General features: G+C 36.0%; 3 protein-coding genes and 1 long non-coding RNA gene across 15 annotated transcripts in view; all 4 read left to right on the forward strand.

The window, feature by feature from the left end:
* LOC136263018 (uncharacterized) overlaps positions 1–2,162 on the forward strand; it is a 50,749-nt gene extending 48,587 nt beyond the window's left edge. For 2 of the 3 annotated variants that reach the window (XM_066057460.1, XM_066057469.1), the window contains one exon: positions 1,691–2,162. In XM_066057460.1, the coding sequence (XP_065913532.1) occupies positions 1,691–2,055 (365 nt within the window). In that variant the 3' untranslated portion in view covers positions 2,056–2,162. The remainder of the gene's footprint in view (positions 1–1,690) is intronic. The other variant, XM_066057477.1, reaches the window with a different exon arrangement.
* LOC136263117 (uncharacterized) overlaps positions 1–25,378 on the forward strand; it is a 206,026-nt gene that overhangs the window by 74,765 nt on the left and 105,883 nt on the right. The window lies entirely within an intron of this gene.
* On the forward strand, positions 4,828–24,372 carry LOC136263065 (uncharacterized). 9 transcript variants are annotated; one of them, XM_066057541.1, is made up of 16 exons: positions 4,828–5,343; positions 7,789–8,088; positions 8,900–8,971; positions 9,547–9,624; positions 10,489–10,650; positions 11,506–11,544; positions 11,903–11,923; positions 12,320–12,853; positions 14,053–14,148; positions 19,928–23,086; positions 23,134–23,245; positions 23,294–23,394; positions 23,444–23,683; positions 23,739–23,799; positions 23,854–23,912; positions 23,969–24,372. In XM_066057541.1, the coding sequence occupies exons 1-10, from the start codon at positions 5,010–5,012 to the stop codon at positions 19,999–20,001; spliced, it is 1,710 nt and encodes a 569-aa protein (XP_065913613.1). In that variant the 5' UTR covers positions 4,828–5,009; the 3' UTR covers positions 20,002–23,086; positions 23,134–23,245; positions 23,294–23,394; positions 23,444–23,683; positions 23,739–23,799; positions 23,854–23,912; positions 23,969–24,372. The 9 variants fall into 9 exon arrangements, with proteins under 9 accessions (XP_065913613.1, XP_065913603.1, XP_065913622.1 ...); XM_066057531.1 differs by having other exon boundaries at positions 23,739–23,793; XM_066057550.1 differs by having other exon boundaries at positions 19,928–22,967; positions 23,020–23,086; positions 23,739–23,912.
* LOC136263104 (uncharacterized) lies at positions 5,351–6,982 on the forward strand. Its single transcript, XM_066057590.1, has 2 exons — positions 5,351–6,564; positions 6,614–6,982. The coding sequence occupies exons 1-2, from the start codon at positions 5,935–5,937 to the stop codon at positions 6,620–6,622; spliced, it is 639 nt and encodes a 212-aa protein (XP_065913662.1). The 5' UTR covers positions 5,351–5,934; the 3' UTR covers positions 6,623–6,982.

A 25,378-nucleotide genomic window follows, 5' to 3' on the forward strand; every position in this document is an offset into this window, starting at 1 on the left:
CTTTTAAATGGGCGATAAGACCAGTTTTCCCAGAGACAGTCACATATACTGAATTAGTGGGAGGTGCAATGGGCTTGTTTGCAACATTTATTGTTTAAAAGCAGCTGTCAAAGCACATGAGCTGTAGTCCAATTAATATATTTTGAAACATAACATGGCAAGCACACACCTGTAAAATTGGCAACCCAGTGTATTTAAATGGATAGCAACAGCCACACTGTAGAGGGAGGTGTTGGGGTCTTGTTTACGAGACATTTCTTGTTTACAAGCATCTATCAACGCAAGGTACAATAAAGAGTTGTAAACTAAATAAGTTAGACAACAAGAAGCAATGGGTTCTACGGGATTTAGAAAACTCTCACGCCTTTAGTAGCACCCTCGCCATGCTCAGGAATTACAGCCCAGGACTTTGAGATTTCTAAATACCGTAGAACCCTGTTTCTTGATGTCTAACTGTTATTAAGACAGAAACAAGATATAGTAGGGCAGCATAGCACAAAAAAATGAACATTTCATGCACTTTATTTGTGATATAATTATGAAACTTTCCACACAAATTATGCTCCACGTGACATTATGTTTTTTGATATAGAGCCATCACTGATTTGACCTTTGGTGACCTTTTCAGCCATTGTTTCATTGAACATTAATCATTTTTGTCTTTATCTCCCTGAGGCATTATTTTACACTCTTAAAACATGGTATCAAATTAAAGGTGTTGATCTAAGAACTATACTGATGAAATTAGCATTTCATTCCACCACAAAGTTATGATCATTTTTATAAATCATAAAATTCTTGCCCTTGGAGTGTAAATTACTAATGGGCAAGTAATTCATAGAATTTCATGACTAATAATACTGTAAATGATCATAACATAGGAATGCAATCACCTATTGACTTACAATAAAAGCCAAGTAGTTCGTTTTAGCAGCACCTTTAAATTGAAACTGTGCAAAATGATGCTTCAGGGAGATAAAGACAAAAACAATGAATTTTTAATACGAAAATGGCTGTAAAGGTCACCAAAGGTAAACATATGTGATGGAACTATATCAAAAAAATACTGTATGTCACAAGGAGTACAACTTATATGGAAAGAGTTTCATAATTGTATCAAAAAGTGCACAGCTATCACACTATGTTGCTCTACTAACAGTCCTATGTAAGTATCTTCCTTCATCTCCTAATATCAAAGCTAGTAGGCTTAACATAGTTCAAAATGGTAAAATTAAAAACTTGATCTCTCAATGGTAAGTTCACTAACATTGTGTGTCAACATACAATAACGTATGAACAATATTCTGAGGGTTATTATTAGCCCATGCTATTAAAACCACAGTTAAACATCAGATACTAGTATAAAACAAATGGTGCAAGTGCTCGTTTTAGTTCTTTCACCATTAAATGAGCGTATATTGGTGGCATATATCATTACACTATAACTTCTTTAGTATATATACGCCCCTAACTCTAGCTTGGATCTGGAGTCCTAAGCTTCGTATATCCATCCCTCACAGCTGTGGTACAATAAATATTACATATGCCTAACTTTTACACATGCAAGTATATGCACACACAGACATGCAGAGACATAATATTATGTCTGGTGCATTTGGATTAGAAACGTTTTGTAATACATAATAAATTCATGTTCCAAGATGTACATATAATTTTATTTCAACCACAGGCAAACCAGAAGGATTAATGAGCATCATCTACAAACTTCAAGTTGAAATAGAAAAGTGCCTTGATGTTGATGAATTGATGGCATATTTAAATAAGTATGGTATACTGACTGATAATGAAATAGATGATTTAGGTCCACAGCATTCTAAAACCAGAATTGTGAAGGCAAGATATCTACTCTCAGCACTCCGCTCTAAGGGTCCACAAGCACAAAAGAACTTTGTGATAGCTTTGTATGAATCTTCACATGCTGGTCACAAACATTTGTTTGGATTACTTCAAGATAATGGTGCAAATATTCAATGTGAAACTCAAGTTGCACTTCAAGATAATAGTGCAAATATCCAACGTGAAACTGAAGTTTAAATATTATTTGCAACAAAAATATTTTTATTTTTCATGTCTAACTATTGACAGCTGTATACCATAAAAGAAGAAACTCATAAATAAAATACTGCCAATACTAGGCAGAAGGCTGGAAATACAGTCAGTAGGTGTAAGAAATTAGTTAGCCTTATACTACGACTTTCTTTAGGTTATACTGTAGATGGCCTTATCATTGAAACTGTACAGTAAATACATACTATATAGTATATCTGATCATTCAGCAATACAGCGCGGTGAATTCAGTTTGAAAATTGACACAATTTCTAGCGCTATATTATACACTATACTCAAGCTACACACTGTAAGATGCAAACAATTACCAGTAGTTCGCAGTTTGACTGAATGATTTTATTAGTCATTATACTGTCGTATTACATACAGTAGATATTGCAGTCTACAGTCAAACTGAGCCTGTCAAAATTTACCAGCCCCAACCGCAACTAGTTGGTACAGTAGCTGTTTACCAACTAGGCATTGCAAGTGCCAAAGAAGGGTAGTTTCACTACCATGAAGTCAATTGAACTATTCAAGGTTTAAACATAATAATGAAATCATATAGTATATAGATATGTAGGAGATCCTCTGTCTGACCAAAATCTGAAGCATTAGTGCTAGTAATAAGACTGATAACTCTTCCTCTAGTAACACATGAGAAGGCTAAAGCCTATAAACACAGGAGTCCAGCATTGACACTAGTAAATCAGAAAAAATTTGGTGACTCGATCCTCCAGTTATTATTATTATTATCAATTTTATCTAAAGAAACGGTACACAAAAGGCTTATAGCCTGTACAAGGTGCATCTACTGTATACTCTACATTCAATTTCAACTTAAACACCCAATATTAACTGCTCACCAACAAATATAATAACAATAATGATGTATCAATAAGAGACTTTGTCTGTTTGTTGACATTTGTAATCTACATACACAATGATCATTATAATAGTCAATCCTGATAACTAATCCAATCTTAATAATAAACCGTCTGGCTTCCCACAGTTATACTTAGTTAAATGCAAATTCTTTCTCAGTAGCAACCTCCTTCAAATGTACAGTTGTAGATAGAAATAATCTTAATTTTTAAGAGCAAATCCGATATGTTTTTTAAAGAATATTACTGATCACTGCTGTTTTACCAATTGTGACCAAAGTTCAGAAAATCACCCATACTGTTGTGCATGAAATAATTAGAATTTTAATGTTTAAGGCGATGCTGTTTAATGCAGGGTCAAGTTTCAAAAACATTTCAAAAAGATTCTTGTAATTAAATGAATTGAGAATTGATTAAAATCATTAACAAGTGGTTTATACCAAAAATCTTAATATTTTATGTGTCAAATGCACCCATATGGGTGATTTTCCAAAATTCAGTCACAATTGATCACTGCATATATATATACACTACAAGTACTGCTTGCATCCAGTGTTATATCTTCATAATACATTTTCCACATGGTTAATCAGCTGTTCTCACCTAAGCTCCCTCTGGATTAGAGATTGAAGTGTGATAATATCTGCAAAACATTTTCCACCACTCTAGAAATGTGACAAGTCATCTTGAATTTAGCATCTACAGGTAACATCAATTCCTCTCTGCTCCCACATCTATACACAAGGCTCCATTGAAAATGAATTACATTATATACAATTATAATCATTTTGTTCTCGTTGATTAGACACTTGTATAATATCAAGTGTATGATATGCTGTATTATATAGGCATAGCTACAAGCTGTGCTGTACTGGCTTCAAAACACCAAGAGGAAAGCCTGAAAAACTCTGGAAGGTGTGACCAATGTAAAAAAATATATAATTTTAGCCATCAGCATGTGACATTACGTTTAATTAAAGTACGAAGTATATAATAATAATAGTTCCATCTGAATTCTGAATTATAAAAAATTTTGTGGTTTATTGATGATTTCATGTGGGAACTTAATTGTCACTTTGGTGACTCATTTAATAATTTAATATTACACATCATTGGTGATAATTATGAAAATTCAATATTCATGATTTGACCAGCTCTGCAAAAGTGGCTTAACTACCCTAAACATGTGTCAAAAGTCATCATGTCACCAAAAATATGTATGACTTACTGTCATATTGACTTAGCTACTTACCTACTGACTTACTGTATGACTAACTGATCACTACCTGAAAAAAATTGCCATGAAATGCCTAGCTATGACTTTGCCATGAAAAGTTAAACCACCTCCATGAAATTTACCATAAAGGTCATAGTATAGCTAGCTACCATGAATCGTTTCATAGATCATGAAATGCTTTTGCACATCAGAATTTCATGGTAGCTACTTACTAGATTCCATGGATGCATGCAGTACCCAGAAGAAAACCATGGGAATTTTATATATTAGTAGCTATTTCATGGCAAAATTCATGACAATTTCATATGCTATATCTGGTAGCGTGACTTGAAATATATGACTATCATACGTGTTAATTTCGTGGATTGCGCAGGAAGTTTGAGGCTGCAATGTACTTAGCTATGATGGAAACGCTGCACTTTAAACTTCTCATTTCGTAATGACACGTATACTGTAGTCACATAGTTGCTATAATTTCTCTATATTATACACCTGTATACTTTATGCAACTCCGGCGTTTACTGATTTGCCTCGTGTGAGGTCCGAAATGATATCATTAGAGTAGCTATTAGCTGTAGCTACGTACGCAATATTATTATGACTATATAGCTAGCTACACAGTCAAATTATAATTTAATACATAATTAGCTAAACTCTGCAACTAGTACAAACCTGACCGTAACCTGAGTATAGTTTATTTATTTTGTTTATTTATGATTACTGGGCAGTCGGTACAGCTGGTGTCCTATAGCTACAGTAACTAAAGTTAATAAACAGCTGTGCGTAGGTAGCTAGCTATTAAGCTGTATAGCTAGCTAAGTATGATGGATGACAGCCTGTGTTATTCTCAGGTGCTTTTAGTAACACTGTTCATAGTACCTGCGTTGACTGAGAACTTCGTCAGGCATTGTAGTGATATTCAAGTGCGATTCTCAGCAGATAACGGAAGCACGCAAGAAGTCTCCTGCTGCATGCAAAATCCTTCACAATGTAGATGGACTAGCGTGCACCATCCACAAGTCAACGCTAGTTACCGCGAAGAGCAAACAGGATTGATATTAAGCTGGCAACCTGGTATTGACTTGTTTGGACTATATACCTGTTTCAATCAAATGAATGGCACAGAAGAACAGATTAATTTTCTACCAATGGAAGGTGGGTGTTTAGCTAATGTGTAGCAAATAATAATAATTATTTAAATTATTATTATTAGCTAACTAGACTATGTAGCAACGTAGTCTAGCTATAGCTATTTCTGATGTAGCTAGCTATAAGACACTATCAAGAGTTAATAATAAGAGAGGAGAGCCGTATAGCCCTGTAACAGATGATTGCGCAGAAGTTAAACAGCTTCTTTTCCGCGTAACGTACAGACTAGCTAGTATATTTTCGCATTTAACCACAAAGGCTATCCCAGACACAAGGGCGTGCGTTCAACTCGATGTTCAAGTTCACCACGAAGAGCATCGCTCTGTTGCGTAAAGAAGTGTGGCTGTTAACCTCGAAGATAACTCTGGGGAGAGCGTCTGAGAAACCAATAAACACTGAACCAAATGCGGAGTATCGCTTCGAATTTTCACTGCGTCGCCATGTTACCCTACCTTTGAGCATTCTTCAATTGATGGAGCACTGTTCCCTGTTCTCAGTCTTTAGTTCAGTCTTCGAATATTCTCGAGGATTCATCACGGTGCGGCTAAACCAATTAAAATTCCAGGGGAGGATTGTTCCCTCGCTTTCTTCGAAGGTATGTCTGTTTCTGTGTTGCATAACTCCTCTCAAACTGACCTTCAAGCCATTTTAGATGATTCATTTTTTAAACAGCTTGTAAGCAGTTCCACTATTCGTGATCAAGCACGTCTGCGTACTTTATCACGTTCTTCTGGCACCAGCAGTGGTTGGCTTAAAGCACTTCCACAGCCTACTTTGGGTCTAGCTATTCCTCCTCACGATTTTACTATAGCTTTACGTTTGTGGCTTGGCATTCCTTTGTTCCCTTCTTTACCACTCTGTACTTGTCTATCTGTCATTGACCAGTTTGGTGATCATCTGCTGGGGTGCTCTCATGGTCCCTTGAGAATCCAGCGTCATAATGCTTTAGTGTCTGTTGTACACCATGCCTTGCTCCAAGATCGCCTTGGTGTTCTTAGGGAGCAAGGCATTTCATCTGACCAATCTCGTCCTGGCGACATATACCACCCTGACTTTCATCTTGGTCGTCCTGCCTATTTTGATCTCTCCGTCAGGAGTACCACTCAGTCTGCTGTCATATCTTCTGCTTCTTCTCAGGCTGGGGTGGCCGCGGCTGTTGGTGAGATAGCTAATAACAACCAATACCAGGACATTGTGAATGATAATGGAGGAGATTTTATCCCTCTTGTATGTGAGACCTTTGGTGTTTGGTCACCATATGCCCTATCAATTTTAGGATCCATAGCTGACAGAACGGTTTACCTCGAAAGTTTGCTAGACGCCAACTTCTTCAGCAACTGTCTGTGACTTTGTGGAGGTACAATGCGAAAATGATACTCCGCCAGTATTTGCTTACTGCTGAGGATGAATTTCCTGACTTTGACATTGGTTAAGTTAAGTACGTAGGTAGTAATAAGTATATAGTTAGGTAATAAGTAGTAGTATGGTGTAGTTTTCAGTATGTACGTGTGTTATGTCCCATATTCTTATCATATTAAAATACTAGAAGCCTATACGTTACACGGAAAGGAAGCCGTTTAACTTCTGCGCAATCATCTATTACAGGACAATACAGCGTTAGACACCCTCCTCTCTTATTATTAACTCTTGACACTATAAATAGAAAAGTGTGTGTGTGCGTGCGTGCGTGCGTGCGTGCGTGCGTGCGTGCGTGCGTGCGTGCGTGCGTGCGTGCGTGCGTGCGTGCGTGCGTGCGTGCGTGCGTGCGTGCGTGCGTGCGTGCGTGCGTGCGTGCGTGCGTGCGTGCGTGCGTGCGTGCGTGCGTGCGTGCGTGCGTGCGTGCGTGCGTGCGTGCGTGCGTGCGTGCGTGCGTGTATATAGTTATGTCTTTATGGTGAGGGATATACTTTAATTTCTACACAAATGTAATGAATTACCTATGAACAGGACTTACCACTGTACATGAATGCACATCTAAGGAATAGATAGCTGATAAATTGCAATGTTTATACTTTGTAGTGGCACTCACTGGTTTGTAGCTAACTTGTATATAGCTAGCTATAGGAGTCATGTAAAGACCGATAATTACTGATCAAACACTAATAGGGGTGGTTCAGTAGGTGATGTAAAATTCACAAGAAAGTTTACAGGATATGATACAATCATATAGGTATGAGTATGCATGGTCAGCAAGATTAGTGGCTATGAAGTTTACATGACCTACATGCATACACACCTGTAGCTATACCAGGTATATGGATTTATATTCTATGGTTTGTGAAAAATCAGGTGAAAATGCACCTATAGTGGTTGACCTGATAATTAGATGTACATGTGATATATATATATTCACATGTATGGTTTACTGTAGATGTAATATACAGTAACATATAAAACTATGTTATAAGTTGCATGTGTCACCTTGTACAGTATGTGTTCTATAATTAATAGGTGATCAATGTCCATCGTGTATGTCAGTGTCAACATGTGCTACAAGCACTGAAATTAAACTATATGTTAGGATATGGTTTACTGAAATTTTGATACATTCATCATGTGAGCTCCACAGAAATGGTGAATCACTCCAAAGCATTGACCTAGACAACTGTGTTCAGATGCGGCAAGAAAAGTTTGATTTTGATATGGATGTTTTCACTGTTGTCTGCCCTATAACATGTGATGGCATTTACAGAATTGAATATGCAATTCCAAGAAGTTCATTTACTAATACTAGTGATTGCTTAACAGATGGTACGTATGTCGGTGTGCAGTATATATTATAGGTGTAATTGATTGCATGATAGGTACTGTACTTACATATTGTGATGTGTCTATCAATACCTCTGCTATTGTCTCAAAAGTGACCAGAGTTTGGAAAATCAACCACTATGTTACATTTTACTGTTCGTTTAAAATAACGAGGTACCAATCAATTTTAAATCAGTAGTCAGTACCTTAAAGTATAGCAAAGTTTGCAATAAGTAGTTGCATATATCTGCTTTAATTACGTATGCGACATAGTAAACTGCAAGTTTCTAATAATTTCAGGCATGGCAAAGTGGTTGATTTCCAAAATCTGGTTATAGATACATAGTTACTATCATTATATGTACATGTTCAGGTAAACAAAAACTTAATGCATAATATTAAGTTTCTCAATTTGTACCTGTGTTAATATAGGTGGGTGCACAGCTCAGTAATTATTTTCCTTAATTTCTAGCCTAGTCATGTATGCATCACAAGCATTGAGAATATATGAACTTAAGAAATTTTACACAATGGTCAATTATTGTTCAAACTGAAATCAAAACTGACTGCATGCTGAGACTGTTGAACCTTTGTCCACTTAAGCAACTACTTCACACTTGACAGTTCATTATTTGCTACACATATTTACAATAATTGGCAGTGATAATATCAATTCGATTACTTATGCATGAGTTTTCCATTACATCCACATACTTGAGATATCAGCATTGGTATATTTATCTTTGTATCAGCATGCATATCTCTGACATTCCTTATCCTGCTTCCTTTCTATGTGCATATTATATTATTACAGAAAAATGCATTACACCAAGTCCTACAAGAGCAGTCAGTTCAACTGAATTGTTTTCATTAACATCTCAATCAGGTAACATACTGTACTGTATATACTGAGGGGATGTTACAACTCTGTTACACATCTTCTAGGATATACAGTACTCATATAAATGTAGTATTAGTATAGTGATGCCAATATATGCAAAAACATTCCCTACCTGTCATAAAACTATCTTCCTAGCCAATTATCTCCAATAGCTACTGTACAAGTATGTGGATTTCATTAAAACAATATAGGCATGTGTATAATAGCCATATATGCTGTGTTACATAACATAGCTGCTTACTGAATTTCTGCATGATAAACTGATATATACTGTAGCTATTGAGCTGATATTACAATACTGTAGTGGAATATATGCAATATAATCCTATAACTACATGTATAGCCATGCTTTTTACTAATGCACAAATTGATAAACTGTCTGGAATTTTTTTTGAAAATTTAAAACATTATGTATAGCTGGACTTTTATATAATGTATTCTAGTAACAATTTATGTTATGTAAACAAAACACAAGTTGGCACAGCATTAGATTGGCAACTGAAAGATGTAATACCATGTTGTTTGATTATATGATTGCATAAGCTCTCGTATGTGTTTAGAGAGCTATGGCACAATATCTACTGCAGCAGTTGCTTTAACTACAGTCTCATCACTTCCTATCCCATCACATACATCAGGTAAGAAATGTCTGTGCGATATCTCTGTTAAAAATAATGTTAGTCATACATTGATACATATTTTGTACACACTGAATAGCAAATACATATTCACTTGCATTGTACAAATATTCTCAGGCATTTATTTAAGTCTTTTCAATCTGACACAGAAATTTGGGGGAGTAAATTATAGCCTCACTTGGACACATTTGCACTGTATGTAAGTACATAAAATTAAAGCTGAGTTACAGTAAACATTACCATAAAGTACACACAATGCCATAATCTTACTGTATAGCTTTACTTCAAAGTTACCATGCACATAATAGGCAGCTTTCAAGCTATCACATAAGATGATTTTAAAAAGGAAATGTAGTCATTCATATAAGTTGTAATAGTACAGATGCACATGTAGTTGTTGAAATGTCACATATAGTGTATAAATTCTAATGCTCCTGAAAACTGATTAATGATGATATTTTCTGATAGCAAAAGAATAGGCACAGCTGATGCCACTATCCCAAGCAAATTATGAATATTTTAGCTGTAGCGCTACCAGTTATTTCACACTTAGTTGTGATGAGTGTAATTCATTTTACCAGTTAGTATTTCAGTAGGAGAATTAACAAAATACAGCAATATTTGCAGTATCATTATAGAAACTACAGGGTATAGCTGTACATTAGAGTCATTTTGTACACTTTTGAAGGTATATAAATTTTACACAGCTGTACAATATAATTAATATAAATTACCCAAAATTACCATTTTTAATGTACAGTATGTGGATTATCAATGGTGATTTTAGCTCCTCAGTATAACAGTACTTGTATGAAACATGATTTCATGTCACTATGTTATGCAATTTGTTTCTATTAACTTCAGATAACTCCACTAGTGATGACATTGAAATAGGAATAATTGTTGGAGTTGGAGTTGGAGTGGGAGGAGCATCATTTGTCATAGTTATTATTGTCATCTTGTTCATCATTATTCGATGCAAAAGAAATGCTAGTATCACTAGCACCACTACACATGTAGCAACTGGTACGTAACTATGTACAGTGGATTATCCAAACTATTGGGCCCTAAGTGTGTTCAGATACTGGAAAAGTTCTGATAAACAAAGCCCATGCATTTGTCTACAGTTAAATACTCTAATAGAACATACACTTTAGGGAAAATACTCTAATAGAATAGTGATTTCTACAGTTCAGATAACAGAACATTCAGATGGTTGATGGAATTCAGATAGTTGATGGCCGGATAATAAAAGGACCACTGTACTGCTGTATGCATGAATATTGTGATATAATTTATATCGCTAATTGAAAAAAGGATCCCTCAATAAATAATGGCATCACCAATTCCCGCTGGGGTAACTGACATGTTAACCAACATGTTAACCAACATGTTAACGAACATGTTAACCAACTTGTTAACCGACATGTTAACCAACATGTTAACCAGCATGTTAACCAACATGTTAACCAGCATGTTAACCGACATGCTAACCAACATGTTAACCAACATGTTAACCGACATGCTAACCAACATGTTAACCAACATGTTAACTGACATGCTAACCAACATGTTAACCAGCATGTTAACCAACATGTTAACGAACATGTTAACCAAGTTGTTAACCGACATGTTAACCAACATGTTAACCGACATGTTAACCAACATGTTAACCAGCATGTTAACCGACATGCTAAACATGTTAACCAACATGTTAACTGACATGCTAACCAACATGTTAACCAACATGTTAACCGACATGCTAACCAACATGTTAACCAACATAAACCAACATGTTAACCAACATGTTAAACAAGTACTATAAATACAGTATTTTGCATTAGGTACACGCTGAAAAATTATTTTATTCTGTTAACTTAGGAAATGGATGGACCACAGAGATGAGTCAGAGACAATTACGTAAGTAATACAATTCACAAACCTCATGTAGCTCATACATGTACAACTGTATAGTTTCATACTGCATATATACATGTTCAGTTGTATTGTATCAGTTACTGCATTTAGTCCAACCAGCTAAGGTTTTTGATAGTCCTGAATTTGAATTTAATCTGCTGTTTATGTTCTTTGAGCACCTTACTAAACTGCATGGCAATATTATCAAAGCTATACAATAACTACGTTACTGTGCAGTGAGAGAAGTATGACTTCATCAAGCTGAATTATCCAAAAACTGTTCTGTATAATTCATAGTGTTCTATATATTGTACATGTAGTTACTGTACATGCATGTATAGTAGTCTATATTTTTGTCCAGATACTGCCAATTCTCCAAAGGGTAAGCATCCACAAAGTAAATGCACACTGCATATTGTAATTTGCTTTTTTTGTTCATTGCAAAAAATAAGCAAAAACTTGTACAAAAATATCTTACACAAAATTTGTTACATAAGAGCAGTCATTCACGTAAATCATACGAAAATATTTTTGCATGAAAATTTTTATTACGAAAATTTTTGCATGAAAGTAAAGAAATTTCAGTATACACCTTTATTAAGTTATACAATATTCTATAAACTGAATTATATCAATACTTGTATAATCTTCTCCCACATATTCTTATATACCATAGTTGCATCAAGACACTGTACTATATTAAAAGTTGCATCATGTGTTAATAATGCCACATGCATTGACGCAATTATGTATAATTATGTGAACATATTCTCTTCAGTTTTCATCATGTATACTAAAGAACCAGATGATCCACAAGGAGACAAAGTTCTGAGTCTTAGTGATCAATTGATTAGCTATGGCATAGATTGTACTATTGACCATTACTATGCCAACGACAATATACCAGACTGGTCTTTCTGGGTAACAAAGCATATTGAGTATTGTGTAGCTTCTGTTCATGGTTATGTGCTGTTGGTATGCTCAGAAGAAATGTTTAGCATACTTGAAGAGACCTCTGGTATAGTAAACATCCGGATTCCCATGGTATATGCTCATATCGATCGATTGACACTGAAGAACATACTTGGAAGAAACACGCCAAAGTTTCTACCTATACTTATTGATGATGATAAGAAAACATGTGTTCCACCATGCTTGCAAGGGAAAAGCATATTTCGGTTTCCTTATAAAAGGCTGATAAATGTTATCAATAGTCAATCTGTACTGGATCGCCCTGAGTTCAGTTCACTGAGAAGTCTGGTAGCTACTATAAGTGGACAACGGGAGAACCCTCAACCAGATAATGAGCTTGGTAAGACTGTAAGACAATTTTGTTAGTGATCTACACGTATATCAAGCATCATCAACAAGTTAGGCAATTCTGCTTTCTGTTTTATATGAATGCTACAATAGACAGGGTTATGCTGTACTACACAGGTACATCTATAGTACATAATACATGTAGCTTACAGTATTTGGTGTTGAAACAAACTAGTTTTAATTTTTAAGGGAAAAAAAGTGAGAAAAGGTGTTTCCTTAAACAGCCAACATCAACAAATTGAAGAATCAAATGTCAGCCAAGAAATCATTTCAATAATATTATTACAATTTTAAAAATGATTATTATGTTGCCTGAAATTCAGTTTCATGGTACTCCAGTTATTATGTATGTGTTATGCTCAGATTGTGCTGAGACAGTATTACAGAGTAATAGACATTATTTTTATAATTGAGAATTAATGTATTATACTGTATGTTTCAGCAGCACTCATAACATAACCTTTACATTATTCTCAAACATGATTTTTTAGTTGTAGATGGTCTTCTATTCTTTTATCTGGTCATAGGGGTAGCAAGATATGGGGGCTCTAGACTCTCGGTTTAGTAGGACACAGCATTGAAAAGAAAAAGGTCAATATCTGTTAAGAATGGCTGCCCTCCACCAAATATGCTTTGTATCAGAAAGCACATAAAAATCCTTATTAATTTTATAACTTCATGGTTTGCTACACTGCTTCTCTGCATACTGTGACTGCTTTATTAGAGTAGTTGACTGCTCTATTAGAGTATCTCGATCTTTTTACAATTTACAATCAGAAAATCGCAAGGAGAGCTCCACCCCCTCCCCCCCTGGTTGCTATGCCTATGCCGATTATATATTATGTTTAGGTATTTCATTCAGAATTTCACTTCATGTAAGTATAACTGACTGAGTATAGGCTCAGTGATACAATAAGTCTGAATGTCCCATTAGAATTTTGACTGTTCCTATTGTTAATGGAATTGTGAAGTTTTCTTTTTGTTTAAGTTTCACAGTTGCTTCGAAATGCCAGCATAATGCCTTATTCCCATACATGCCAATTGAACTAGAAATTGTGTCAACAAAATTGATGCATCCCTACAGAGACTAACATAGGGCAATCTAATATTACTTGATTATTGGCCAATGGTGTTATAGTGTAACTATGTAAGTTTTCATAAACTTATTTGTGACTCTTTATAATTCTGTAGGAATACCCACAGTTAATCGTCCACAGTCAATTGTAATTAAGCAGATAGCAGCTGATTATCAACTAGATGGATCATCCCAAAGCAGTTTTGTGGAAGGTATGTTAGTATACACAATATTCTGAATGGAAACATTGAAGACTGTGGTTCCCCAGACACTCATTGTAAAACCAACTATGGAGTGTGCTCTATTAGTGCAGTTGTTGAAGGTTAAAAAATTACCATACCCGGAAAAAAATGGTATAAAGATAAAATTGGTATCATTGCATTCAAAATTTTCTGGAGAATAACATATCCAAAATCCTCTAAAATCCTCTTTGGGGAAAAAAAGTTATGGACGTTTGAAGCTTTATGCTAATATAGTGCAACAAGGCATTAACCTCCAAAAAGTTTAATTTTATGTTTCTGATTATAACTTGAGATGTATACCACATATCTTAATTCTGTTTTTTTTGTACATGGTTATGCTCATGTATCTGTACTTGTTTGTACACAGGGTACCATGACAACAACCACAATCATCTTGCGATTTGTATATATATATATATATTAATTTATGGTTTTTTAGTTGTTATCCATATCTAGCTTTATGCATAAAAGCTACTTTTTAGTTGGTAATAATTTTGTGGTATAGATGAAAATACTCATTAAGCCCAAAAATTCAGTCAGTAGCCCATTTAAAAAAAATGCTTTAAAATTAAGTTTCAGCCATTTTTGTGATTTGCTTAAGGTTTCATATATTTCTAATTTTATGTACTCAAAAAATTTTTAAACATATTTCTGGAAGAAGATAAACATGTATTGGTCTGGCTGTTGAAGGGTGATAACCAGCAAAATAATATCATGATAAATTTGGTGTCATTAATGACATATCCAAAATCCTCTGAGAAATCTCTTTTCAGAATATTTTGTAGTCGTTTGATGTTTAATGAAAAAATTACTATATAGGAGCATGAATTAGTTATGAGTTTATAAAAAATAGCTTCTAACCTTACCCTTATGTACATAAAATTCTATGTAAACTAACAAATTCACTTTTAGGTAATTCAGAACTGTTCAGCTGCATGCCTGTTTTGTTACAGTTTGTATACATATATAGCTAATTATCATTTTCAGTGTAAATAGCTACGTATAAGTAGTGCCATGCTTTCTCAATAACAATTTCTTTATCAATAATCTTTTAGCCTTGTACAATATTCTCCCCTCAAGCTGTAAATCCATGATTGACCACTGTTATGACATAATTTAACTTTTTTGAAACTGCCGCATGTACACCATAAGTATGACAGTTTGCATTTAGAGTGAACTGTGTACATGTCTATTATTACAAATGCATTAAAGCATGGCACGGCTTAGTAAGCATTTATGAGCTCATTCCAGTATGTAACCTTCAAGTGAACCTGCAATTTAAATACCTCAACCTCAACATCAATACTTTCATGCTTTCCACCATAATATTTAGTGAGACCCCAGCAGCCAGCCTATATATGGCTACCTTAGGGCTTATACACTTTACTTACTTCTTTGTGAGGCTGATCACAAGTTAACATACACAAGGTGAAGTTTCAATTATCGTAGTTGATTTTCAACAAAGATGAATAGAAACATGCTTTATCATCATATTAATTTTATTATTGAGAGAAAAATAATTTAGAATATTGGAGTAGCATTATTAGGTCATGCATTATTTGGTGAGATTCTGTTTTTCATCAGAAAATGGACAGGTGAGTCAATATTGCTATAATATAGCTATAGGCTTATTATCATACTCCAACTCTCTGTATCACTGCTAGTTAACTATATACATACGGTAACTGATCTGAAAGCAACACAATACCACAGTACTATGGTCTACTTCAGATGTAGCTATGTATAGTTGTCCTTTGTGATTGTAGAGTTTTACTAACATAAAATTAATGTTAGAAGGTTCACTGCACAATCCTTAAGGAATTCAATACTACAGTGAACAAGGTAGCTGGTATATAAGTGCAATAATCTTAAAAACATAACTTCACATGCTCAATCTTTTGATATTCAGACAAATAATGGTTGGCTACATCTTTAATAATGGGAAAATATTTGTGGCAAAGAAAATACAAGTGGGATGCTGATGAGAAACGGAAGATCACTAAGGCCTTACAGAATAGTTTGACTATTTGACTGAAAAATATCCACCAAAAATGCCACAGTAAACTAGAGCGCAGTTCTAGTGGTAAAGGATATGGAAATAACAGATATTTGGTTTCCTAGACCTGGCCTTTATACCTGGTGGATTTATATAAATATAAGTACTGCTCTTTATTCACACTAGGCATTGTACTTGTATAGTTTTGATCATTGTATCTAAGAGTGAATCATCCCTTGTCCATTGTACCCTAATGGCAAAATATTTGCCTCTGTGTCTACACATAATTATTAGCACTTTACAGTGACCAGCACTGAAGTCTGACAGCAACATGTGCTGCAGCCTTAGGATTACCTAACCTAATTGCAAGGACTTGGACTTAGTGGCTTATAGCTGATAAGGTGTAACAGAAAAGGGGTCATGCACCCAATGTCTAGTCGAGGCCATACTCAGTCTTCCTCCAGGAGGGATGGGTAAACTTAAAGTATTCATATGCACTACTTTGTTCATTATGCTTTAATGTGGTGCACTGCCCAATAGTATCATGTAATTAGCAGCTTTACTGTGGATATACATTTACAGTGTCAGAGCACACTTTTATACATAAATTGTGGTCTGAACCTGTAACGTGAGTTCACAATGTCATTAAACAAAATACTAAAAAGAAATTTACAAAAACCACTTCTATAGATTTTAGCAATGTCCATTTTCTTCCAGAAAACATATGCAAAATATTTTTGAAGTAGAAATATTTTTTTATGAAACCTTATGCAAATCACAAAAAAGACCATAGCTTAGTTTTAAAACATTCTTTTTTAAATGGCCTACTGACTATGACCTGTTGGGCTTAATGATAGTTTTCATCTACGTATCACAAAACTATTACCAAACTCAAAACTATAGCTATTATGCGTAAAACTAGATATGAAAAAACTAAAAACTGTAAATTAATATACAAATCGTGAGATAATCGTGGTTGTTGTCATGGTAACCTGTGTAAAACAAGTACAGATACATTAGCATAACCATGTACAAGAAAACAGAATTAAGATATGTGGTATACATCTCAAGTTAATTTCAGAAACATGAATTTTCAAATTTTGGATGTTAATGCCTTGTTGCACTATATTAGCATAAAACTTCAAACGTCCATAACTTTTTTTCCCCAAAGGGGATTTTAGAGGATTTTGGATATGTTGTTCCCCAGAAAATTCTGCATCTAATGATACCAAAGTTATCTTTATACCATTTTTTTCCAAGTATCACCCTTCAACAACCATTCTATATGTGTATTACTAAACTTACAGGAGAGCAGCTTGTGACAAAAATTAAATGGATATAACTACACCTTATTAAACTTAGAGTACTACTGCACATTTTTGAGATGATTAAGTTATCTTGTTCAGGGGGTGCAAAGAAATAGCATAATGAGATGTACACTATAGCAACAATGCAGGGGCGTAGCCAGGATTATTTTGAAGGGGGTTCGGATTTAAAGTGGCCGGAATGTCTTAAGGGGAAGGCCTGGGTGTTTCCCCTAGACCATGTTTGAATGAAAATGCATACACAAAATGTGCCCTTAGGTAGTAACACTAAAAGGAGTTTGCGGATCTAACTAGCTAAAACCTACACACTGCTGTTTTTGCAGCTTATAGAAACTATAAACCTATCGTAAAACTAACTAATGTTCACTTACAGACAGCATACTGGCAGCCAACTTCAATTTCCTAGCACACGGAAGTCCTCCACACTCGAGTCCCTTAGTTGGCAATACTTATTTCCAGCTATATACATTATTCTGGGCCGGTCCTCCTGTTGATGGTCAATAACTTCAGACTTGGCTTGTACTCCAATATGTTCGAGACATCACGTGACCACAACATGTAATAAATAAACAAACAATTCATCAGGTAAATATACATCAACAATTCACAGTTCACGCTAACCTGACACATGTATAACACGACCACTCAAGTTTAGCAGCTGCTGCCTTAAGCTTGTAATATGTCTCAACCAACCACTGAACAGTCCTTCGCCATTTCACCCGCGCCATTCATCGCGTGCGCAATTGATCACGTGATGCAATAGATATGATTTGCAGGATTCAGCATCAACATTATGTGACCCTCAAGAGTAGTACAGAGGAGCGCCAGTTGGAGAGTAGCTACCGGAGAGCTCCAGGGCTGTAAGGTTTGGTGTGATTTTAATTTAGGAAAAAAAAGAAAAAAAATTTTTTTTTTAAATTCTGCTTCTGAAAGGGGGTTCGTCCGAACCATCCGAACCCCCCTGCCTACTGCCCTTGCAATGTATGCCTACAGGACTTCATGCAAAGGTTGAAGGCTGTATTTTCTCCCATACAACTCTTAGGAAGGTTTATCGAATTTCTGGTGTGGCAGTGACATGACCTGATAACTCTATGTATACTGTTAACAATACAAGTACACGAAAAAAATTGGAATTTTCAACTAGAGTAGGGACCATAGCACATCGATAAAAAGTACTGAAACAAGTTGGAGCAGTGCATGATATTAAATCACAGTATTATTATTATTATTATTATTATTATCAATTTATCTAAAGAAAGGGTAGACAAAAGGCTTATAGCCTGTACAAGGTGGTCCCCAAAACACATACACAGTAAAACAATAAGAAGTGTTATATCCCTACTGTGCTCAAGATACCATAACAGAAATGCACAGTATGGAAATATAACACTTCTTATTGTTTTGCTGTGATTTAATATCATGGACTACTCCAACTTGTTTCAGTACTTTTTATCAATGTGCTATGGTCCCTACTCTAGTTGAAAATTCCAAATTTTTTAGTGTACTTGTTTGTTAACCTTTTTTTGTAAATAATTTTATTATGACTGGTGAACCCACGCATACCGCATCTGAAGAGGCACCGCGCGCCCCAGCTATATCAATTATCGTCTGAAAGTGAAGTATCCGTTACGCTTCATTGTCAGCTATGTTCAACCCGTTACACAGCATTTCGAATCAAGAACTGTTCGAAAAGCACCTCTACAATCCACGCATACCAAAAGAAATCGTGCCGCGCGCCCCAAATCATATTAATTATCGTCTGAAAAGTAAAGTATCCATTACGCTTCGCTGTAGGCTATGTTCAATCCGTTACACAGCAGCACGAATCAAGAATTGTTTGAAAAGCACCACTGTAATCGAAATAACCACGATGAAAAATACGGACGATTTCCGTTTCGAAGGGAAGCCATCACGTGCTCGCGCCAAATCGACACCTTTCCCTGTCAGCAAAGATTAATGGGACACAAAGGAGGACACTGGTAAGTCCATGAAGAATGTATTGCACGTACTGCGGTGTGCCAAAAGGCACCTGTTGGGCCGAAGCGACGTCGAACAGTGAAAAAATCAAGCCCGTAGCCTTAGCCGTTATCGAGTTACGCTTGTCTGAAGGCATCAGTCAGTCAGTCAGTCCACTTAGTCAGTAGAAAATTCCGTTGAATAATTTAAAAAAAATAAAAAATCCGTAGCAACTTGTTGAAAGCGTTTCGGGTCGATCTGAAAGCTTGTTTGGGCTTAGTTTTACCTCACCAATACTGCCTCATCGTCGTAAGAGAAAATCGAGGCTGGTTTTTGTGTGATATTATTTCGTGGGCCACGCCTACTCCTTTGTGGTCCCTACTATACAGTTATTATCGTACTGTATGACACCGTACTGTATGATGATGTAAAACAAAGCAATGTTAAATGTCACTAATAAAACAATTTACAGATCTCCAACGTGATGCAACAAAGCTAGTTAAAGAAGAATCTGTCAGTAGAGACGACCAGCATCTTTTGACCTAATAAGATACAGTATGACAGTGCTACAGTAGTATAATGTAAGAAGATTAGAGTCATCTAAATCTTATATGCAAAGATATTTTATTAATTTAAATAAACACACTGTATCTACTATAGAAGTGTTAGTTTAAACCTTAGTATATGTAAATCAGCACCTACTAATTAAATTTAAAACTGACAGTACAGAAAAGCACAGCAAGAATGTGACCGGATCTGCAAAAAGAGGTCTTATATAGCCTTCCAAGTTTGACAAGTCATAACTCATCCAGTGTTTAACCTATTGTCTTATAATTACATCCAGGAATACTGCTATGTGAAGAATGTAAAGTGACCAAATTGCAGGATGGTACCATAAGTCAAGTTGTGGATTGCCAAGTACATGCAATTGGAAAGGCTATAAGAACCCTTTTCGCAGATCCGGTCACAAATTATAGGCACAATTAAAAGGGAAACATGCAGACTTGCACATGCCAATACAACATCAAATAATTATGATCTCGGTTAATTGTGACCTGCTCCATGTTCAAGAGAGCTAGTAAAAATGGTGGCAGCAGACAAAGGAAATTCTGGAAGTCCAGCTAACATAATAAATGCATGCTCTGAATACTACAAACAGCTGAGTGAACTAAACAACTTTTATTTTAAAGAATTACTGATGTTATCACAAAGGATGAATATCTCAATGAGAAAAGTGCGATTGCGGAGGTACTCAAGCAGTTAAAGTTGTAAAAGTACCCTACACTTAGCATGCAACTCAAGTTGTGTGCTAATTAAACAGTTGCACTCTTGTTTATGAATTTCATGTAATTATCATCTCATTCAAATGCAACCACTAAGATTTTTATGTGACCATTACAGTCTTCACTTGTTACCATTCCAAATGTCATTATGAGTAATGCTGTAGTTGACTGGAATACTTTATCACTTGCTTTGATGATATACTTAACCTTACTAAATTAATACTTCTTCTGAAGGCATTAAGTCTGGTGAATATGGTGGTAGAAGTATCACCTCCTGAGCTATGCATCCACGACATCATTTGCATGGTGGATGGAAGCATTAGCCATGACAATAGACCATGCTATCAAAAGGTTTCATAACAGGCAGCATTATGCATGTCTAACAAAATGAGTAAATCTTTCACCATGACCGTCCCAGAAAGTACATGAACATTAAAATTAATAATATTATGCATTCCAAGGTCAATGATTGGGTTTGGTCCTTCATGTTATACCTCTTTGTTGTTATACTTGTCCTGTATATCAACTTCCAGTTTACACCATTCACTTCATCTCTCCTTGAACTATCTTGTAAACCTCATGTACTGTACTGTACTGTAGGATATTCCATTGACAAGCTCTGGATGTTAGATCAAGGCAAAAATTTTATCAACCACCAACACCTATTATCGACCAGTCATGCATTTTTTATTCAACTACCTATTTACTGCTGGCTGTAACAAAACTCTGTCTAATATGACCTTATTCCACAACTACTAATGCTAGGACCCGCCGATTATGCTCATAATTTTACCTATTATGCTATGCTGCACTGCTCAAAAATTTACCTATTATGCTTAAATATATGCTCAATACTTACCTATTATGCTCAAATTATGCCCAATTATTTATGCTTCAGTTCCCATGCTCTAGTAATAATTTCCAATTTTAATATGGATAAATAATAAGTGGCTGAAACACAAACTTACTTGTCAAAATGTATATCACAGAAAAGATCGATATACTCTAATAGAACAGTCAGTTATATGATTGTTCTATTAGATAGGGTCCGCAATCCGAAAAATCAACTTCTACAAATCAATCCCCCTACCATTGTGGGATGTTCATTGTAGTATCCCATTGCTTGATCCACCATGAAACCGGAGGTACGATTGTTGTCTTCACAGAAATATCATTTTCAGTATCTCACAAGATGCAAGATTTAGTTTTAAAATTTCGTGCTCCACACAAAGGACTGGATGAAACTTGCTACTTAGCCAAATCGTATCCAGAGTTGTTGTAGTTGAAAACTACGCACAGAAATAAGTAAATGATTTGCTGGGTGTCCGGCACAGGGTTGCTTTTTTTGAAAAAACAGACAAAGAAATATGAAGTTTCGAATTCAAACTGCCCTACCACCCAGGGCAAGAGAAGCCAACTATTCCTCATAGTGTTTCGATACGGTTGGGTGCATAGTCTGTCTATGCTGTTAGTTTGGAAAAGATCTGAGACTTCTCACCATCTGGGTGACAAGCGTCAAAATTTTCTGCACTATCAAAGAATTGTGTCGCGCTTTCTAATCATTTCCAGCGCTTCTGCAGCCACAACAATCATCAATTATAGACTAAAACTATGGCAAAAGATGTCCCTGAACGTTTGGTAATAGCGGTTGTCAATTATTGTTTCATCCACAGCTTCCACGCCTCGCTCTAAGCTATGCATCAAGGGAGGCAGCAAAATCGTCCAAATTTGACTTCACCTCTCACGCTCCACAGCAGCTTCAAATCTTCACTAGATCACCCTACATCACCATTAAGCTTCAAAACATCCAAAAACAAACCGAAAAATGCACAAAATCTTTCATTTTTGATTCGAGCTGGGTGGAGCTCCTGGTGAGCTGCTGGTATACTGCATCATATGAAATCACAGAAACACCAAGTACCACTACTATAGTACGTTCGCGTTGAGCTGAATCCTGAGTTGTTGATTAAGAAGCCATACAAGATCAAAGGCTTTAAACATAATGTTTATGACGCATTTATTCGTAAACCCATGTTACGGGCGCGCACTTAATTGTTGAGAATATGGCGTCCAGTATACCGTCAGCGAGTGCGGAGCGAAACCCTTTTGGGAAGACGTTAAACAGCCAAACGAAGTATCTACTTATGAAACTATGGGAGTACTTTAAGCAAGAAGCGAAGAAATGTAAAATTTCTATCAACATCACGGAGAGAATCTCGAAGGCCACCGGTATTGTATCGTGCCTTCTTTGCTGGGTTTTGGCATACATTACGCCACGCAGGGATTTCAAGGACATCCATTAGAATGGAGCACCGCAAGAAAGGCGATTTATTTACGCCAAGAAAAAGGTACAAAATGCACTTTGCACAAGCCCGCTCAATTCTGTAATCGTCAGGTACAAATGTTCACGAGTCCTTGTTGATACAGACAGTTTTAACCCAGATACTATCAGACAAGATCCATTCATTGTACGGAAGGGAGGAAATCTATCGCTCTCAAAGATTTTGGTAAGTTAAATTTTGAAACCTGGAACTTTGTCACTTACTCCGTCTTAGGCCAAACTTAAGAATGATGGTGTTTTCTCTGGGGGTAGAACATTGCTTTAAAGAGTGTTGAGTGATATGGGATTTAAGTACAAGACGATTAATGACAAGAGGTTAGCATTGAAACTGTTTGTGCTTTAATTTCACTACACGTATGTGCAGGGTATGCTATGAGCAGCCCTGCACAGTCCATCAGTATCATAAATATTAAAGACGAACGAGGTGCAACAGAACTGAAGGAAGACCAGTTGTGTATTTGGATGAGACTTGGGTAATGAAGAACTTCTAGAGCAATTCCTCATCCAAATCGGCAGTGATAGTAAAGATGGTGATGGTGGTATTAATGAATTGTCCACTAGCAGCAGCAGGTCCAAGTCTTCTTCTGGGCTTACTTCATCTGATGTAAGATTGTTTGATATTTGCAGCATTGGTGTTATAACTTGATTTTGTTCCCCAGGAGTCATCAGGTAGCTGGGATTAAACTCTGTGAAGTACATAAAAATACAGATGAAGTACGTGTAAGTGTGTGCACTTTAATAAAAAATATCATTGCTTTATTGTGCTATCCGAAGTTGAACATACCATCCCTTGTATATTTAATCAGTGCAGGAGTGTTTGGAAGTCACTACAGGTACTATCAGCCCAAATTCATACAAACAGTATTATTTCATTTGTTGAAATTTTTAGAGTTTTTTGGGAATGTATCTTCAAAAACAAAATGCTGGCTGGAAAAACTGTGTACATGTGTGGTGAAGTGATGAGAAAAGTATTAAAATGACAAATTGACTAAATGGGAACAGAAGACGATAGTCAGCTGTGGTGAATGTGAAGTAAAATACATGTTGTTTGGCTCACTTGCAGGAACGCCAATGCTACATAACGGATTTTGAGCTGTTATAATTTGGTTTTTTTCTCTTTTGAGGCTGAAGAAGTTTTTACCTGAATATAAGCAGGCCACTTATCTTCTAAATACAGTGCAACAGTGGCCCCAGCTCTTCTACTTATGCAACTCTGTTTTACACGCACAAAATCTGTTTTATTTTTCTTGTAAAAGTGTATTACAGCCTCTTACATAAGGGATGGTGAAATCATGCGTGTTGAGGGCGGGTATGTGACGTCTGGCTTCGCCACAAACATGTGTCAACATGACCATCAAAGGGCCGCGCTTTAGAGGCTTCTCCATTGAAAATGTATGGCGAAACTTTACAGTGCCATAACGGGAGTGTCTTACATTCGAATGAAGCGCTTTTAATATATTTTTAGCGGATCGAGAAGCGCTACGTATCGAGCTATACAGGAGCCCCATGCGATGTAGCAATCGTAAGTTATTAATCGTTTTTGAGGGTTCAGCTCAACGCGAACGTACTATACCAAACGTTTTGATCCATCATTTATCATCATTCTAAACAAAATTAAGTGACCAGTGTGGCACCAGAAGTACTGGAAAGCACTTTGGTACCATTGAGAGAATCCCTTGAAATGACGCACGAAAATTTTGACGTTCTTCACCCAGATGGTGAGAAGTCTCAGATCCTTTCCAGACTAACAGTATAGACAGACTATGCATCCAACCTTATCACATCACTATGAGGAAGAGTTGGCTTTTCTTATCTTGGCTGGTAGGGCAGTTTGAATTTGAAAATTCGTGTTTTGTTTTCTGCTTTTTGAGAGAAAGTAACCCTGTGCTGGGAACCCAGTGAATCATTTGCTTATTACTGTGCGTACTTTTTAACTACATTAACTCTAGATAATACCTAGCTAAGCAGCAAGTTCTATCCTGTTCTTTGTGTGGAGCACGAAATTTTAAAATAATTTTTGCATCTCACGAAATACTAAAATCGATAGTTCTGTGAAGACAACAATCGTGCCTCCGGTTTCATGGTGGATCTAGCAAAGGGATACTACAATGAACATCCCACAATGGTAGGGGGATTGATTTGTGAAAGTTGATTTTTCGGATTGCGGACCCTATATTAGAGTTACTGACTGTTCTATTAGAGTATATCGATTTTTTTTGTGATGACAAGCAAGAATTCATACTATTACACAAATATTCTACCTATTATGCTAGCATTATGCTCAATGGTTTCAGACACC

Source organism: Dysidea avara, chromosome 1, assembly GCF_963678975.1.
Source record: "Dysidea avara chromosome 1, odDysAvar1.4, whole genome shotgun sequence".
Lineage (NCBI taxonomy): Eukaryota > Metazoa > Porifera > Demospongiae > Dictyoceratida > Dysideidae > Dysidea > Dysidea avara.

Bases quoted from the DNA above. Each gene is read 5' to 3' on its own strand.
- LOC136263065 (XM_066057523.1), top strand. From the start codon at position 5,010: ATGATGGATGACAGCCTGTGTTATTCTCAGGTGCTTTTAGTAACACTG. The intron at 10,651-11,505 runs GTACGTAACTAT...CTGTTAACTTAG, and splicing joins CACTACACATGTAGCAACTG to GAAATGGATGGACCACAGAG. The intron at 11,924-12,319 runs GTAAGCATCCAC...TATTCTCTTCAG, and splicing joins TACTGCCAATTCTCCAAAGG to TTTTCATCATGTATACTAAA.
- LOC136263104 (XM_066057590.1), top strand. From the start codon at position 5,935: ATGTCTGTTTCTGTGTTGCATAACTCCTCTCAAACTGACCTTCAAGCC.